The 15938-nt window shown below is 40.8% G+C and overlaps 6 protein-coding genes across 6 annotated transcripts; 4 read left to right on the top strand and 2 right to left on the bottom strand.

Annotated features, from left to right (window-relative positions):
- Window positions 1-1526: 1526 nt before the first annotated feature.
- Window positions 1527-2192, bottom strand: PAS_chr3_0762 (40S ribosomal protein S5; the record flags this gene model as incomplete). The annotated part of the gene is made up of 1 exon (XM_002492946.1): window positions 1527-2192. One exon carries the CDS (start codon window positions 2190-2192, stop codon window positions 1527-1529), a length of 666 nt encoding a protein of 221 aa, XP_002492991.1.
- Window positions 2193-2693: 501 nt separating this feature from the next.
- On the top strand, window positions 2694-5085 carry PAS_chr3_0761 (Carnitine acetyltransferase; the record flags this gene model as incomplete). Its single annotated transcript, XM_002492945.1, has 2 exons — window positions 2694-2797; window positions 2838-5085. The coding sequence occupies 2 exons, from the start codon at window positions 2694-2696 to the stop codon at window positions 5083-5085; spliced, it is 2352 nt and encodes a 783-aa protein (XP_002492990.1).
- A 40-nt stretch (window positions 5086-5125) lies between these two features.
- PAS_chr3_0760 (uncharacterized protein) lies at window positions 5126-6475 on the bottom strand (the record flags this gene model as incomplete). Its single annotated transcript, XM_002492944.1, has 1 exon — window positions 5126-6475. One exon carries the CDS (start codon window positions 6473-6475, stop codon window positions 5126-5128), a length of 1350 nt encoding a protein of 449 aa, XP_002492989.1.
- Window positions 6476-6746: 271 nt separating this feature from the next.
- Window positions 6747-9281, top strand: PAS_chr3_0759 (Zinc-finger transcription factor; the record flags this gene model as incomplete). Its single annotated transcript, XM_002492943.1, has 1 exon — window positions 6747-9281. One exon carries the CDS (start codon window positions 6747-6749, stop codon window positions 9279-9281), a length of 2535 nt encoding a protein of 844 aa, XP_002492988.1.
- Window positions 9282-9639: 358 nt separating this feature from the next.
- On the top strand, window positions 9640-13548 carry PAS_chr3_0758 (uncharacterized protein; the record flags this gene model as incomplete). The annotated part of the gene is made up of 1 exon (XM_002492942.1): window positions 9640-13548. One exon carries the CDS (start codon window positions 9640-9642, stop codon window positions 13546-13548), a length of 3909 nt encoding a protein of 1302 aa, XP_002492987.1.
- Window positions 13549-14246: 698 nt separating this feature from the next.
- On the top strand, window positions 14247-15935 carry PAS_chr3_0757 (Nucleolar protein, forms a complex with Nop14p; the record flags this gene model as incomplete). Its single annotated transcript, XM_002492941.1, has 1 exon — window positions 14247-15935. The coding sequence occupies one exon, from the start codon at window positions 14247-14249 to the stop codon at window positions 15933-15935; it is 1689 nt and encodes a 562-aa protein (XP_002492986.1).
- Window positions 15936-15938: the final 3 nt, after the last annotated feature.

Genomic DNA, 15938 nt, shown 5'->3' with positions numbered 1-15938 from the left:
ATGATGGCCCAAATGGGAAGTTCATCCACTTTTCTGGATTGTTAGGAAGCGTCCCAAATTGTGAACGACTGTCGTTTCTTGCAATAATTGCATGCATGGAATTGCAGCATTTTATGCAGCATAACACAGGGGGGACAACTTTAGCTATACTCTTCCAGCTTCCGGCAGGAACGTGGCATATGGGATGGGTTGTCCATATTATAATTTGAATGGGAGGTGCTGAATTGATTAGGTGAAACACAATCAAGAACAGAGGAATGAAGGGACGACTGTTGGACTTTTTGTGTTGATGGGGCTACACCTAATTCGTAGTCGAAATGAAACGGGAAGGTGGCATGTGACCGAAGTTCAGTGAGCCGAATTAGGCAAGGCTTGTTATTTTTTATTGTTTCGGGTAATAAATACCTAAGGCTGAGATGCATGTTTTTCTTAGAGGAAGATAATCCGCTGTCAACCAATTACAATATGAGGGAGAATTCTTGAATGGGTTAGAAATTCTGGATCATCAGGTCGCCTGGCCGTTTGGTGCCCCAATGCAGCATGAATAAGGGCCATTTGCATCTTAGTAAGCTATTGCCTATGTGATTGAGATCATGTAGAGAAAGAAGCGTCTTTTATGCTAGGGCGACGCATGATTGCAGAAGTTTGTGTCCAGCGATTTGGAAGAAAAGGCCCAGTGCAAAAAGAAAGGGTAAACCCTTGGTAACCAGCCGGTGACACCAACGATTAGGGTTGTATCACGATTTCGTAGCGTTTGTTTAAAGTCTAAGGCGGTCAAGGGAAGGATTTGGGCTAATAAACTGAATCTCTTGGTTTATTCACCTGCGTCTATTATTGAATTCTGTCCTGTTGCAAATTTCTGCGGTTGTTTTTTTTTTTTTTTTTTTTTTTTTATGTTATTGTTTAGCAGGGGGGCCAGTTGTCTTGGATGCATGAGAAAAGGAGGAAAAACTGCCGCATGAGATGAGATTGGCCAGCTGCTGAGGTGGAAACAACTAGTGATTACCAGCTTGAGAACTTGATCGGCGCTTGAAGTGAAAAATTTGAGCTTGGCAGGTAAGAAAGCATCGGCTGCAGATGTTGTGGTAGATTAACACAGTAAAGAGGATTTCTATTGTATTAGAGAAGGATCTAGACTATTTTTTATGTGTCTTTAGGCACAGTGGATAATAGATGCAAGAGTTTAGTTCTCTTTTTGGTAATTGTTAGCATCACCTTGTGATTAATATATAAAGCGAAATTATGATTTTAAGAACCTCTTGCTGCGCTCCAAACAAGTAATTAATAGTGTTATAATTCATAGAGTTGAAATATGGCCGGTGAACAGTTACTCAAAACATAAGCTAGGATGAGCCGGTGTTAAACGAGTAGTGAAACTTAAACAAGGCCAAAACCACCACAACGTCCTGGCCACTTTACCGTTCTCCCATCCACATTGACAGCTCCGCTCTATCTTACACCTCCTTTCACCTCACAACCTACACGTCTTTCATAGTATCGATTACCATTATACAAATGAACACTACCTAACGGTTGGACTTGGCAACACGTTCCAACTCATCCTTCTTCTTAATAGCGTATGAAGTAGATGATCCCTTAGCAGCGTTGATCAACTCCTCAGCCAAACATTCAGCAATAGACTTGATGTTTCTGAAAGCAGACTCTCTAGCACCAATGGTCAACAGAGCAATAGCTTGGTTGACTCTTCTCAAAGGAGAAACATCAACAGCTTGTCTTCTAACGGCACCAGCAGATCCAACTCTGGTGGAGTCTTCTCTAGCACCAGTGTTGACAATGGCGTCAACCAGAACTTGCAGAGGGTTCTGGTCAGTCAAAACGTGAATGATTTCCAAGGCATGCTTGACGATTCTAACGGCCAACAGCTTCTTACCGTTGTTTCTACCGTTCATCATCAAAGAGTTAGTCAATCTCTCAATGATTGGGCACTGAGCCTTTCTGAATCTCTTGGCGGCGTACTTTCCGGCAGTGTGGGAAACAAAGACTGGCTGTCTGATTTGAATGTAGTCGGTCAAAGAGATGTCCTTGACGGTGACATCCTGGAAAGACCATTTGTTGAACAGCTTGATCTCCTCAGCTCCCTCTCTGATATCGGCAGGGATCTTGGTGGACAGTTCCACGTATTGGACCTCAACTGGCTCGGCAACAACTTGTTCGTCGTAAGTTTCAGACATTGTGGATCTCCTACTTGTTGTATGAACACTTGATGTTTGAAGAAAATGAATTTTTATTGAGGAAAAATTGCAAAAGTCGCGGAGCTCTCGCGCGCACGCCTAACAAAACTGGGGACTTGGATGGGCAAGTTTTCGCGTGACTGTTGTTGCCGTTTACGGTGACTGCTCTCGTCAGAAACTCCACGTGCAAACTCAACGTATGTTCGGAGGTCAGCTATGTTTTTTTTTATTTTTGTTTCTCCCTTTTTCCCCTCATCTTCCTCTCCTCTGTTGTCCTCCATCCAACATCCATTCAACATCCAACCCCCCTTCATCCTTCGAAAAATCGGTCACTCAATCCGACCATCCTCACGTGATCTTATCATACTAACCCTAGAGCCGAGAATGGATCATCTATAGTGGGGAAGACCTAACCCTTTATATACTTGCATCCTCAGCCCTTCCCTGCAATTCTCCTCCAACTCCGCTTCAGTTTGACACATCCCGCTAATTCACACAAAGATGGATAATGGAACTTTTGACCACGAGCAGGCCCTGCCGAAGCTGCCCGTCCCAGCCTTGGTTTCTACTGCCGAGCAAATATTGCACAGTCTGAAACCTATAGTGTCACCAGAGGAATACAAATTTGTTGGTGGCACAGAACAGTGACTTCATCAACAGCAAGACCATCCGGGCCATCCAGGCTCGATTGGTCAGATCCTACGAGAAGAATGACTGCTATCTGGATGCCGAAGGAATCAGCACCACAACTCCTGGTACTTACGGTGAACTTCGTGGTAAGACCCTTCCTAGAAATCCTTTTTTCGTTCTTGAGGACGACCCGTTGTCCAAAACCGTTGTTCCCCCCACCCAGGCTTCCCGTGCTTCTGCCTTGATTCGTTCCGCCTTGAGGTTTGCCTGTGCTCTTCGGAGTGAGGTGTTGAAACCAGATGTGTCTCCCAAGAGTGGGAACCCATTGACTATGAACTCGTACCATAATTTATTTGGAACCTCCAGAATTCCATATGAAGTCGATGCTAGAAATCGTCAAAAAATCGGAATCTCTCTGAAAAAAACCGAATCCTACAATGATTCCCGTCACATAATTGTCATCGCCAACAGTCAGTTTTATAGTTTGGAGGTGTTGACCCCAAACAAGAAGGACATTGGGCACAAATTATGGTTTTCTCGTCACGAGCTTCGTCAAATTTTGGAAGACATTATCGCAGACTCTGAATCCACTGATATCATTGATAGAACAAGACAATCCGTTGGTTCGGTCACTACAGAGAGCAAGGCAACCTGGAATTACATGCGTCTCAAGTTGGCAGAAGAAAACAAAGCACAATTGGACCTGATCGACTCTGCTTTGTTTGTTGTCTGCCTCGACCATGAATCTCCTACTACTGATGACGAGAAAGTCAGCTGTATCTCTCACGGTACCACTCGCATCCAGAAGGGAATTCAAGTTGGTTCATGTACTTCTAGGTGGTATGATAAACTGCAGATTATTGTCACTAAGAACGCTGTGGCTGGTGTCGCTTGGGAGTCCACTTCTTTAGATGGAACCTCAGTTTTGCGTTTTATTAGTGACGTCTACACAGATTCCGTTCTTCGATTAGCTAGACAAATCAACGGGTCCAATTATACTTTATGGCCGAAGGCTGATACAGTCAAGATTGATAGTGAGGTTGTGAAGCCAACATTTTCAAAGTTGACCTTCAACTTGTCTAATGAGCTATTCAAAGGTTTGCATTTGGCTGAGACTAGACTTGCTGATCTTATCAGTCAGCACGAGTATGTCACAACCCAAATTCCTAACTTTGGTAAAACATTTGCTAACAAGATGCAAGTCAGCGCAGATTCACTGTTCCAAGTTGCTGTTCAGATAAGTTATTATGCCCTATACGGAAAGGTTCCATCAACTGCAGAGCCAATTTCATTGAGAAGATTCAGAAAAGCCAGAACTGAGATTGTATCTGTGCAACGTGAGTCAGTTTTGAAGGCCTGCCAGGTATTTATTTCTCAGTTTTCTCCAGAGGAGAAATGGGAGTATGTTGCTCTTGCCTGTAACGAACATGCGAAACAGGTTTCTCAGGCCATGAAAGGTAAGGGCTTTGAAAGACACTTGAGTGCTCTCAGATCTGCCTATATTCAAAAAGATTTGTTGGCTAAACTATACCCTGATATGGAAAAGATAAACGATAACGAGATACCTCCTTTAATTTTCGACCCCGCTATTGACTTCCTATACCAAACTGAGTTATTGATTGCTAACTGTGGTAACCCAGCTTTGAATTTGTTTGGAGTTACTCCATCAATTGCCAGTGGATTTGGTATTGGATATATTATCAAGGATGAGTCTATCTCGGTCGTCGCATGCTCTCAATGGAGACAAACGAAACGATTCTTAACTACCTTGAAGAAGGTCATTGAAGAAATCAAGAACGATTGGGCTAAAGCGCATCCAGAGATTAAAACCAAAGCTATTGGGTCCTCAAGAGCTAGGGAGTTAGAGGATACTGTGGACAAGTTTGATGATGTCGAATCTCATGTAAACAAGTTCATCAAGTCTTTGCCACAAGAACTGATCAACTCGAACAACAGTCTAGAATACAAAAAGAAGCCAACCTCCAAAGGCGATTCTGTTGCGGCTCCTTCTAACTACATTTTAGGTGGCTATGACTATTTCAATGTTGGAGAGTTAGAGTCTCGCTCTAATCAATTAACCCGAGCAAACTCAACTTTAGTATCTAGGAGTGGCAGTGCAACCAACTTAAAGGCCCTTGCTGACCAAACTGTTACCACTATTTCTGAAAAAGACGAAAGCAACGTCAAGGTTCACTCTCCACCTCTTTCTTCCAGAAGTAATAAGAACAGTATTGGGCGAAAGTTAGTCCTGCATAGCGAGTAATTGCGGTGTGCTATAAGTATTTTTTGTCTTATATTATTGTCTATATATCATGAATGACAGCCTGCTTGTCTAGTACTTCTCTGTCAACACCTTTGAATTGTAACCCTAAAAGGATATTGCTCAAAATCAGCAGTCCACCAGATATCCAATAGTTGACCCATAAGTAGCCCATGCTGGATAAATGACCAGTGAATACGGGCCCTATGGTTCGTGCGGCGGTTTTTCCAACATTAACTGTTCCTAAAACCTTGGTAAGTTCGTGTGGATCGATCAAGGTCGTCAAGAGAACCTGCCTTGGGACCACATCTGTTGCAGAAAGCATCTGGTTGATCAGTAGAAAGATCACAGACGGTGGTAACTGAGCTTCGAACACGGGTACAAAAATGAATGCCACTCCAGCTGGAATTTGAGTGTACAGTGATGAAGAAATGGGTCCCAAAAGTTTTGCTAGCCATGCGGATGGGATTGCGGCCACAGAACTTAGAATATTGTTCACAAAGAACAGTCCCCCAAGGAATGTTGCAGATACTTTGAATGTGATTTTGAAGTAGTAGACCACCCAAGCTGGGGTCATGAACCCATAGCCAAAGGAGTCTAACATGAAACAAACCAGTAACTTGAACAGAATTTTCCTAGTCTTTGGAGAGAGTTTAGAGGAATCTATTGGTTCATCAACCATCAACAATGGTGTCGACTCGGTGCCGAATGGAGGCACATATGATGCTTCACATTTTTTGGACAGAAACAGGATGGAAATAAACTTTGCCACAGCCAAAAAGGTATAGAGATAAAAGCCACAACGATAAGACCAAGCTCCTTTCCAACCAATTGACTTGAAGTAATCCACGTATGCTCCTGCCATTAAAGACCCCAGAGCGGCACCAGCCGCTGTAGCTAACCAATGAACAGCATATATCTCTGGACGATGATTTGCAGGAGTCATATGAGCCATACACGCTTCCTCTATAGATTTGAACGGTCCTGTGTCATTTCCTGAGGGAGATATTACGCCTACAATAGCAGCGAGTAGCAACACGTAGAAATTTTCAATCGTGGATGAAAATGTGAGTCCCGCAATAACCATTAATAACGAACCGATTATCATTACTCTTCTTCGTCCGATATGATCGCTGTACCAAGTTAAGTAGTAGGATAGTATGGTGTCTCCTACCAGAGTCAATGCCATAAACCAGCCGATATAAGCTTCCTCGATATTAATTGCCTTGAGATAGAGTGTCAATATTTGATTAGTGACCCCAAAAGAGGCCATTCTAATAAAAGTGGAAAGCCATAGTAACCTTATGTCGGCATTTGATTGCTGAAGCGACTTTGTTAGATGGATCATTCCATTGACTTTCTGGTGATGAGCGTGGTGCAAGGGAAGAATCATTGTCTCGAAATATTCTGATACCAAGACTATGTTGCCAGGAAGAGAGAGGAGTTACAATATAATTGCCTATCCGTTAGAGCATGTCGCGTAGGGATAGCAGCCGGCAACAATTCCATGCTGGTTAAACACCGATTGTTGGTATTAACCACAGGTTCCCGCCTCCACTGTTCACCCCTAGTCTCTCATCTTGCGGACATCGCGAACTGCACGTTATCGCATGTATACATAACTGTTGAATCACAAGAGATTTAACCATCTTTCCCCTTCCTTTATGCAAAACAAATCAGACCTGAGATATGAGGAATTCAGCATAGCTCCAGGTCAGTCTGGCATTTTTCAAGGTGGAGGATTCAAAGGAAGAGTGAAGAAAATAGCATGTGTGGAATGTAGACAACAGAAATGCAAATGTGACGCTTCTGATAAAGCACCGAAACCTTGCACAAGATGTACCAAAAAACAGTTAGTGTGTACTCTGCAAAGTGACTTCAAAAGAACTGTTAAAAGAGCTAGAATGGCCCAAATAGAGAAAGAGTTCATTGATTTAAGACGCTCTTTACAAGAAGGAGCTGTAAACGGAGTTCCTTTGAGAGGGCAGAGTTATGGGCCTTCATTCGAACCTCCCAATCAACTTCCAAACAATTCCACTTTACCACCGATTAGAAATGTTGTTTTGAATAATCCTACTGAGAATGTGATGACTCCTTTCAGTAATTTCATCGGCTCAGAGTCACCTCCAGTGCCTAGCGGATTGAAGGACGATGGCCGTATTTCACAGATCGCCAGTACCAAGATGAAGCTGAACAGCAACTCAAGTAAACCTACTCCAGCTATTCATAGACTGGGCAATACTAATCACAGTAGAAATGAACCAATCGTTTTAGCCCCAGAAGTTTTAAGTTGCACCGATAAAACGCTGGATGATTTTACTATTGAGTCCCAACACATCAAACAACTATATCAAGAATTTGTAGACAATTATCATCCAATTTTACCAGTTGTTGATATCTATAAGGGCCCGGAGAGGATATATCGACTGTGCCCGGTTTTATTTTGGACAATCATTTTCATCTCTCTCAGAAGATTCAAATCAAACGAATTAAACAGGGAAGCTAGTCTCAATCTTTACATGAAACTTGGCCCCATTTTGAAATCTGCAATGGCTGAGCTCACTATTGCGCCCATTACAAGGTTCGAACCTACCGAAGTCAACGAGCCTATATTGAACGTTTCTAGTGTTTATTCAGTACAAAGCTTTCTTCTGTACACTTTCTGGCCCCCACTTACATCATCTTTATCTGCTGACACTTCCTGGAATACAATCGGCATTGCTATTTTTCAAGCTATTCGTATTGGGTTACACAGTGCAGGCCAATTAAACTCTAACGAAAAGGCAGAATTGGTCACAGAACAGATACGTACATGGATCGCCTGTAACGTTGTTTCTCAAACTATTGCTTCAGCATTTGGATTTCCAGCGTTTACATCTTTTGATGCCGGAGTTTTATCGATTTGTCGAGCTGGCTCAAACGCTAACATTCCTCAGAGTTTAATTCAAATGATGGAATTAGAGCATCTAGAAGATCAGGCTGCCAAAACGTTGAACTCAAACCCTGCAGACCATCTTGGTTTAGTTGATGCTACGGAACGAATACCTTTACTACAAATGCTAGGAAACCAAACTGATGAGCTGGAGATTAAAATGTCTTTTCTTCAACCACTGGATGATGTTAGAAGGTTTCAGCTTCTGTCCACCAGAATGCGGATACTAACTTACTATTTTTTGGATACTACAAAAGTGGCAACTTTTGAGCTGCAGAGAGGCTTGATCAAGGTTTTCAACGCTTCTTTGGCCCTAATCGCACACACCAGAGATTCTACGGAAAGATCAAAAAAGTTCATCAAATATCTACCAGGAGTATATATACTAACTATTTGGCAAGCATCAGTTATTGTCAACAGAATAACGAATTCTCCAATGAACTCACTTATTGATGTTGGCGCTGGTAAGCAACTATACCAGATAGCTATTGATTTGACATCGAAAGCATCGGTGGTCAAATATGATATGGCGTATCGATCATCTGGTATAATGAGGAGTATGTGGGCATTATTCCATACTTTGAACTCCCAGAATTTTTTCAAAGGAATCAATGTCAACATTCGTAGTCGATTATCGGCCAGTGTATTCTTTGACAGCCTGTTGATCTTGAAAGAGCAATGTGGTGTGATGAAATTTGTACCCAAGAAACTCCATAGCACACTGGCGGATGCCACAAGGGATCCAGCAACTGCCTTTGAAAGCGATTCGGATAATGATGTTGAGGAAAATGATACCAAAGTGAACAATGTGGATTCAAACGATAAACAGCATCCACAACAGAAAGTTAATGCGAACGGTAAATTTTCAACAACCGAATCAAGAAAGAAACAGCGATCCTTATCCAGCACAATTCACCCAGAATCTTCGGCACGTAGAATTATCAATACGATTCCCTTGGATCCGCAACCAATAGAGGCTCCAATTGCCAATCAAAAACAGAATTTATCAAAACATGTTCTCCATTCAAAATCCAACCAAACTCCAACCGCTTCAGACGCAATCCAATCCAATCAACAGTCTTTCAAAGGAGGCCCAACCTCTATTCAATCGAACCTTACCGACTCTCCATCGTCTTCCAACTTAGATGCAAGTGCAGGGTTGGGGTTTGATATTTGGGATTCAACACAAAACTGGGACACTGACCTGTTGTGGAAAGACATTGACAACGTTATGAATGAGTTTGGTTTTCATGCTGACATGGTTTAAGAGTTCCCAATCTTATATTTACAGGTCAATTTGAGGTAGCAGCCACTATCAACCACCTATCTCCCTAATAATTTATCACTAAAGAACACTCGTGTCTACGCGATATGCACCTACGCACGGTTCATGCAACAACCAGGGGAAGCTAGGCAGTGAAATACGACACCTTTTTGTTGTACATGGAAACCATATTGGTTGGTACACATAATATGTCGAAATGTAAACAAAGCTGTCGAGGGTGAAAACAATGCCTAGTAAACAAAACACATTAAATTCCAAGCCAAACTTTTTCCCAAAGCTTCGTTAGGTTCACCAAAGTTCAACCTTAAGCAGTTATTCTATCGCTTCTTCTGATAACAAGATGTCTGCGAATCAGGCAATTGATCCAGAAGTCTTTGATGACCCAGTCTACTGTCCAATACCGACAAGAGACTCAGTAATACGGTATCAGAATACCAATGACAGACGGTCCACCTTTGAATCGAAGGCTGATGGCTCTAAGCAGCAACCGTCAGATTCGTCGATGATGATAGCCTGCAATGTTAGAGCTTTGATAGTGCAATTGACGTCTCCCACCAAGATTGACTACTCGTTCATGTTTGACTTCTTCTTTACATATAGATTATATCTGGAACCAGATTTCCTCATGAATTTACTCTTAGCAAGACTTGAATGGTGTCTTAAAGGGGGGAACAATGTGAGCGTGCGAAGACTGGCTTTAATCAGAACTTTTGTGTGTTTACGTCATTGGTTGCTGAATTACTTCCTTGATGACTTCACGGATAACACAAAGATTAGAGCATCTTTTGTTGCTTGCATAAATAGGTTTGCTTCCGATTCATCGTACAGAAAAGATCAGCTGATTTCCAAGATTCTTGTCGATTTGAAGAAAATATATATCAAGCTGTGCGAAATCTATTGGTCGACCCTACCTTTAGAGAAACTCGTCAATGTGGAATTGATCAACTACAACCTTTCAACTTATGAAAATCTTAACTCATCAAGGCTATCTTTAGTGGGATTGCAGCATGTCCACAATCCCGCCCTTCGAAGATCTGAGATAGTTTCCCTTAACGAAAGGAACTCGCTGTCGTCTACCAATCTTCTGTTGCAACAACTGGATTCAAAAGTATCAAACTCATTTTTACCCAACAATAGAACCACTTCTTTTCATTTGTCAAGTAAACCTGCATCAGTTGTACTGAGAACAGCAAGACCAAGGCATCCCCATCATCAACTTAAACCCAAGGATTCGCTAATTAGTTTAAGCACTGGTATAAAGTCAACAAACGCTAATCAAGAAGCGAGTATGTCATTTCCGGAAAATGAGCATATCAAACGTCTTTCGAAGGTTGATGACTACAATAAGGAGAACACTAACATATTGGAAGGTGGAATATCTATGTTCAAAGATGCCAAAGTTAGTTACATCGTGCCATCCACTCCTCTCAAAAAAATGAACATTGAAATAAGACAAAGGTCTTCGCCTCAAGTCAGCCCTATTAAAAGAAAACCGACTTTGAGTAATAAGAACCCCAAGAAGGGTCTATTTGGTCTGCATTGGAGGAATAAGACTTTGCCTACCTCTGCGATACCTCCTGAACGCAAAAGTAAGTTTCAGGTAATTAATCAACCATCGGCGGACCTTGGGGAGAAAACAAAAGTTTCCCTACCAACAGAAAAATTGGATATTCTGGGGCAGAGAGTCATCGAAGAGTTCAATATTTTACTTACAAAGAAAGAGCTTCGCAACAGGATTGCGAAATATTCGTTGCTTGAACAAAAACAATCAAAGCGTAGATCAAATTTGTCAATTCTCAATGCATTTGAAAAGCACTGTAGCAAAAGAGATAGCGAAAGCATCATACACGAAGTTAACACCACAATCAATGCTGATGAACTCTTACTAGCCTTCAACAACAAAAACGATAACAGAACTTCGGCCAATCTTGATAACGAGGCCAGTTTCAATGAAGGTGTTGTGAATATGGACTTGAACCTATCTAAACGATCTTCTTTTAGGAGTCCATCGGTAACACTTAATTGGTCTCACTCCATGAATATGACAATAGATATGGATTACGAACCAATACAAGATGGCAAGATTCCAAACCCTCCGGAGGTTTTGCCCGACTTGCTATCAGATAATATGGACAATAGTGGCGATCTTGCTGAAGAGGATTTCCATTCTACAAAGAGTCACATTTCTTTCACTGAAGATGAAGTTTTATCTTCAAGTATGCTTGAGAAGCTTCAAGAAGATAGCCGACATATGACTCCACAGCCTGAACAGAAGAATGAGAAGAATCAAGAAGAGGAACCAGTATTACTTCCAGTTTCTGAATTGGACTTCAAGCCTTGCACTGACATTCCACAGGTGGACGACTCTTTTGCGATGGAAGCTCAAAAGCTGACTTCTAGTTTGCAAATAAACTCACCTACGAATACTGCAGGCGTTACTGGGACAATTTCACAACAAGGAGAAGAACTAGTATTCTCTTTGGAACCTCTACATCAGACAATTAGTTATCAGAGTTTCAATAACAGATTCTCCATTAGAAATATCTCTAGAGAAAGCTGCAGCACCCACAAATCTTATGTTACTTATGACTCCGACTTGAGCCATATCGACATATCCGGAAGCGTAGAATACGACTCTTTTGGCTATAAATCCCTTAAGAAAAAAACAGGATTTTCAAGTTTACGAATTGGAGTACTTAATGAGCAGTTACTTAGAGAGTTGCCATTCTATGAACAGCCCGATGAACAAGCTTGTCAAGAATGTGCACCAGTCTCAGGAGAAGTGTTATCATCAGACGATGAATTGACTCCAACCATGATTTTGGAGCATCAAAGGCCACGTAGTAGATTGCTTCAACTTTTCCAGGAAGACTTGAGCGTAACCAAAAAGGAAACAAGGGAATCGGGAGTTCAGCCTGAGTCGTCTCCAAAATCCTCTAATGTTAGTATGATTTCATCTGTTAGTTCTTCTTCCTTTGTGTTACCATACCCGGGGTTAAGTACTACAGCGATAGCTGAACTTGCCGCTATTCCAGATGATGCTGGACTGGAGGATCCTATCCAGGCTGCCCTGAATAAATTGGAAGCAAATGACAAGGAAGAGGCTATGAGTCTATATGGACTCAACGATGAAGTCGAACATTTCAATAACCAACCATCCACTCAAAGACCCTCTTTGGAAGAATTAAAAATCCAGGAAAATGTAATTGACTTGTTCATAAATAATCCATTACAGAAAACGCCCATTACCGTGCATCAGAACACTCCGACACCAAAACAAGTTTTCAAAGACGAGCTTGAACTCAGCGAAAGTGATATCTCAAAATCGGAATTGTCTTCATCAACTTCTGGAAAAGAAAATGCAACAAAGATCATTGCAACAAACTTTGACCATACAGTGGAGAATACAATGAGCAACGGCAACCATATTTCGTTTGTTCTAAGCTACGACTCAGAGTTATTAGCTCAACATTTCACAAACATTGAGAAGGATGCATTAAGTGAGGTTGATTGGAAAGAACTTGTAGAAATGAAGTGGGAAAGTACTTTGGAGCCTATCCACAGTTGGTTTGAACTTTTGTTGAGCAAAATTTCGAATAATGGGGTTAACCTAATTATTTCCAGGTTCAACTTAATGAACAATTGGATAATCTCAGAGATCTTGTTGACTGCAAACTTGGAAGACAGAATGTTGACAATTTCTAAATTTATCCATATTGCTAAGCATTGTCAGTCGTTGCAGAATTACGCCACTTTGTTGCAGATAGTCTTAGCTCTGAACTCAACCAGAATCAGCAGGCTCAAATCCACTTGGGAAGGAATTAACGCGGGTGATATTCTTATCCTTAGAAGTCTTGAGAAAATCACGTATCCGTCCAAAAATTTCCGTAATTTGAGGATCGAATTAGACAAAGTGACAGCATCCAAAGGATGCATACCGTTCATTGGTATTTACCTGAATGATCTTATTTTCAACAATGAACGTCCTTCCGTCATAAAGAAAAATGTGGAAAGTTCTATCCAGACAAAAGTCAAGATTATCAACTCGCTTGCGGAAGATGACACAGAATTGATTAATATAAGCAAGTTTTCATTACTATCTAGCATTGTGAAAAATCTCCTTCAAATGATCGATTGGTCAAAGTTCTACGATTTTAAAACCGATAAAGAGATTCTCAGCAAATGCTTGTACATCCGTTCACTTAGTGAAAAGGAAATGGACTATTGCTTTAACTGTATCGCCGAATAGTTACATAGGGTAAAAAAATATTTGCATGTTAGTTTGAGCTTTGATCAGTAAAGAAAAATTAATAGAAAAAAATAGGATCCTCAAGAAGTAGGCAACTAGCTTCGTAAGGTCCCCAGGGTCAAACTCGATCCGACAACTTTCTGAGACTTCAGAAATTAGCACTGTTGCTGGAATTTATTGATATACCATCCTTAATACAGACATCACATCATGTAACTGGATATGTGTCCACCTAAAGTATGGATGCTGGTTCATTCTGCCTACAATACAGCACTGTAATAAAAAAATAAAAAAGCAAAACATTAACGGTCTATACTACCTATAGAAATTCTACCTAGACAGTAGAACAAGCACATAATGATTCCTTCAGAGATTGAGTTCAGAATTGGATAGGCGTCCGTTATATAATGTAACAAGATATAAGTGCGCCAAACGCTTTCACCAGATTAACCCGATCAAACAAAGGAATTTCCCGAAAGAAGCTCAACCTCATCCAATGGACACTGTATGAAAATACGCTAAAAATTCATCATTTGAGTATTAAAACTCGGAAGGATGAAGAAGAAAAAAACTACTATTGAGAGGTGCTTTGTGCTTTTATATGAAATCTAGCAACATGCGCGGGTTCATAACGGAAAATAATTATCAGAAAAAAAAAATCTATCAAGGTGCATTGTTAACACGACGAAAACTCCACAATGAAGAAGGAGAGTAAAAAGACTGCAACAAAGTCACTAAGATCGAAACCTAATGCAAAATCGCCTCTGACCAAGGCAACATCTAAGGGCGATCTTCTGAAGGAAACTGAGGCTTCTGTATTAAGTCTTGAGCAGATTTCACAACTGACAGAGGAAATCAAGAGCTCTCCCAAGTTCTATAACAACATTCCAAAACTACTTGCTCAATATACTTACATAGACTCAAGCAATATTGAAGATATTACAAAGGCTAGAAAACTTACTAAATTGCTGTTCAAAGTGTTCAAAAAGTTACTTACTGAGGGACGACTATCTTTCACCGCAAGAGACACTGCTGACAAGAAACAAATCTCATCATGGTTGAGGGCCAGGTATGAGGCGTTTAAGATTGAACTACTGTTATCTTTGCAGATTGTCGAGTTACATCAGGAATCCAAGTACTATAAGCTGGATATCCTAGATATTGTCATTAAACTGATCAAGCTAGAATCCTCGCACTGTGGACCTGCTGGGACCGAACCATATTTTGCTACAAAGTTGTACAGATCTCTTCTATTGACATTATTACAAACAGGAGACGAAAAGAATTCGCTGAAGGATGGTACCATTGACAATTACCTGATCTTAGAATTTAAGGAGGTTCTATTTCAATATCAAGATTTAAAATACTATTTTTTTCATGAAATTCAACAGGAGCTCAATTCTACACAGCTTGAAAATAAAGTACTAGCATTCTCTAATTATTTGACATTGTTATACGATCAACCAATTTACGAAGATTTTGATAATGCAGAATATTTGGTCGAGTACGTACCAAAACTTGCAAAGACTGAACTTCATTTCAAGTTGGCATTTGAGAAGTGCTGGCTGGGGTTGCTAAATTGGAACATCTCTTTTGCACAAAACCAGACTGTATTGGGATTGGTTCACAAGCGATTGCTGCCCTTCATGGAAAACCAGCAGCAATTGATGGATTTTCTGACGGATACCTATGATTTAGGATTTGAGAACAACCATGTTAACACATGTATTTTATCATTGAATGGGCTATTTGAACTCATGAAGAACTATAATTTGGAATATCCTGACTTCTTTACCAAACTTTACCGAATTTTAAATCCCGATCTCCTCCATTCTCCTCATAAGACTAGGTTTTTCAGAATGTTAGACATATTTCTAACTGGAGACTATCTCTCCAGTACTATGATAGCTTCCTTCATTAAAAAATTAGCAAGACTTTCGTTGACCGCCCCAATTTCAGGAATTGTTATTGTGATACCTTTTATATACAATCTATTGAGAAGGCATCCGGCATGTATGGTCCTCATTCACAACCCAAATCCAGCAGAGAATTACCAAGATCCGTATGACGACAATGAAACAGATCCAGACAATACCAGAGCCATCGAATCATCAGTTTGGGAGCTTGAAACCCTAGCTACTCATTATCATCCTAACATTGCCTCTCTGGCCAAAATCTTTTCACAGCCTTTCCATAAGTACAGTTACAATTTAGAGGATTTCTTGGATTGGGATTGTGCTAAATTATTAGATGGGGAACTTAGTAAGAAGTATAAAACGGAAGCTGGATTGGAATTTGAACCAGTTGATAGAGTGTTTGGCGCTGAGTCCGAAGAAGCGCAATTGAAAGCCCAACGGGAGGTTTATATGAGTGGATGGGTATGGTAGAAA

This window comes from Komagataella phaffii, chromosome 3 (genome assembly GCF_000027005.1).
Source record: "Komagataella phaffii GS115 chromosome 3, complete sequence".
NCBI lineage: Eukaryota > Fungi > Ascomycota > Pichiomycetes > Pichiales > Pichiaceae > Komagataella > Komagataella phaffii.
Note: the sequence above shows the minus strand (reverse complement) of the source record. Positions and strands in the feature narration are given on the sequence as shown.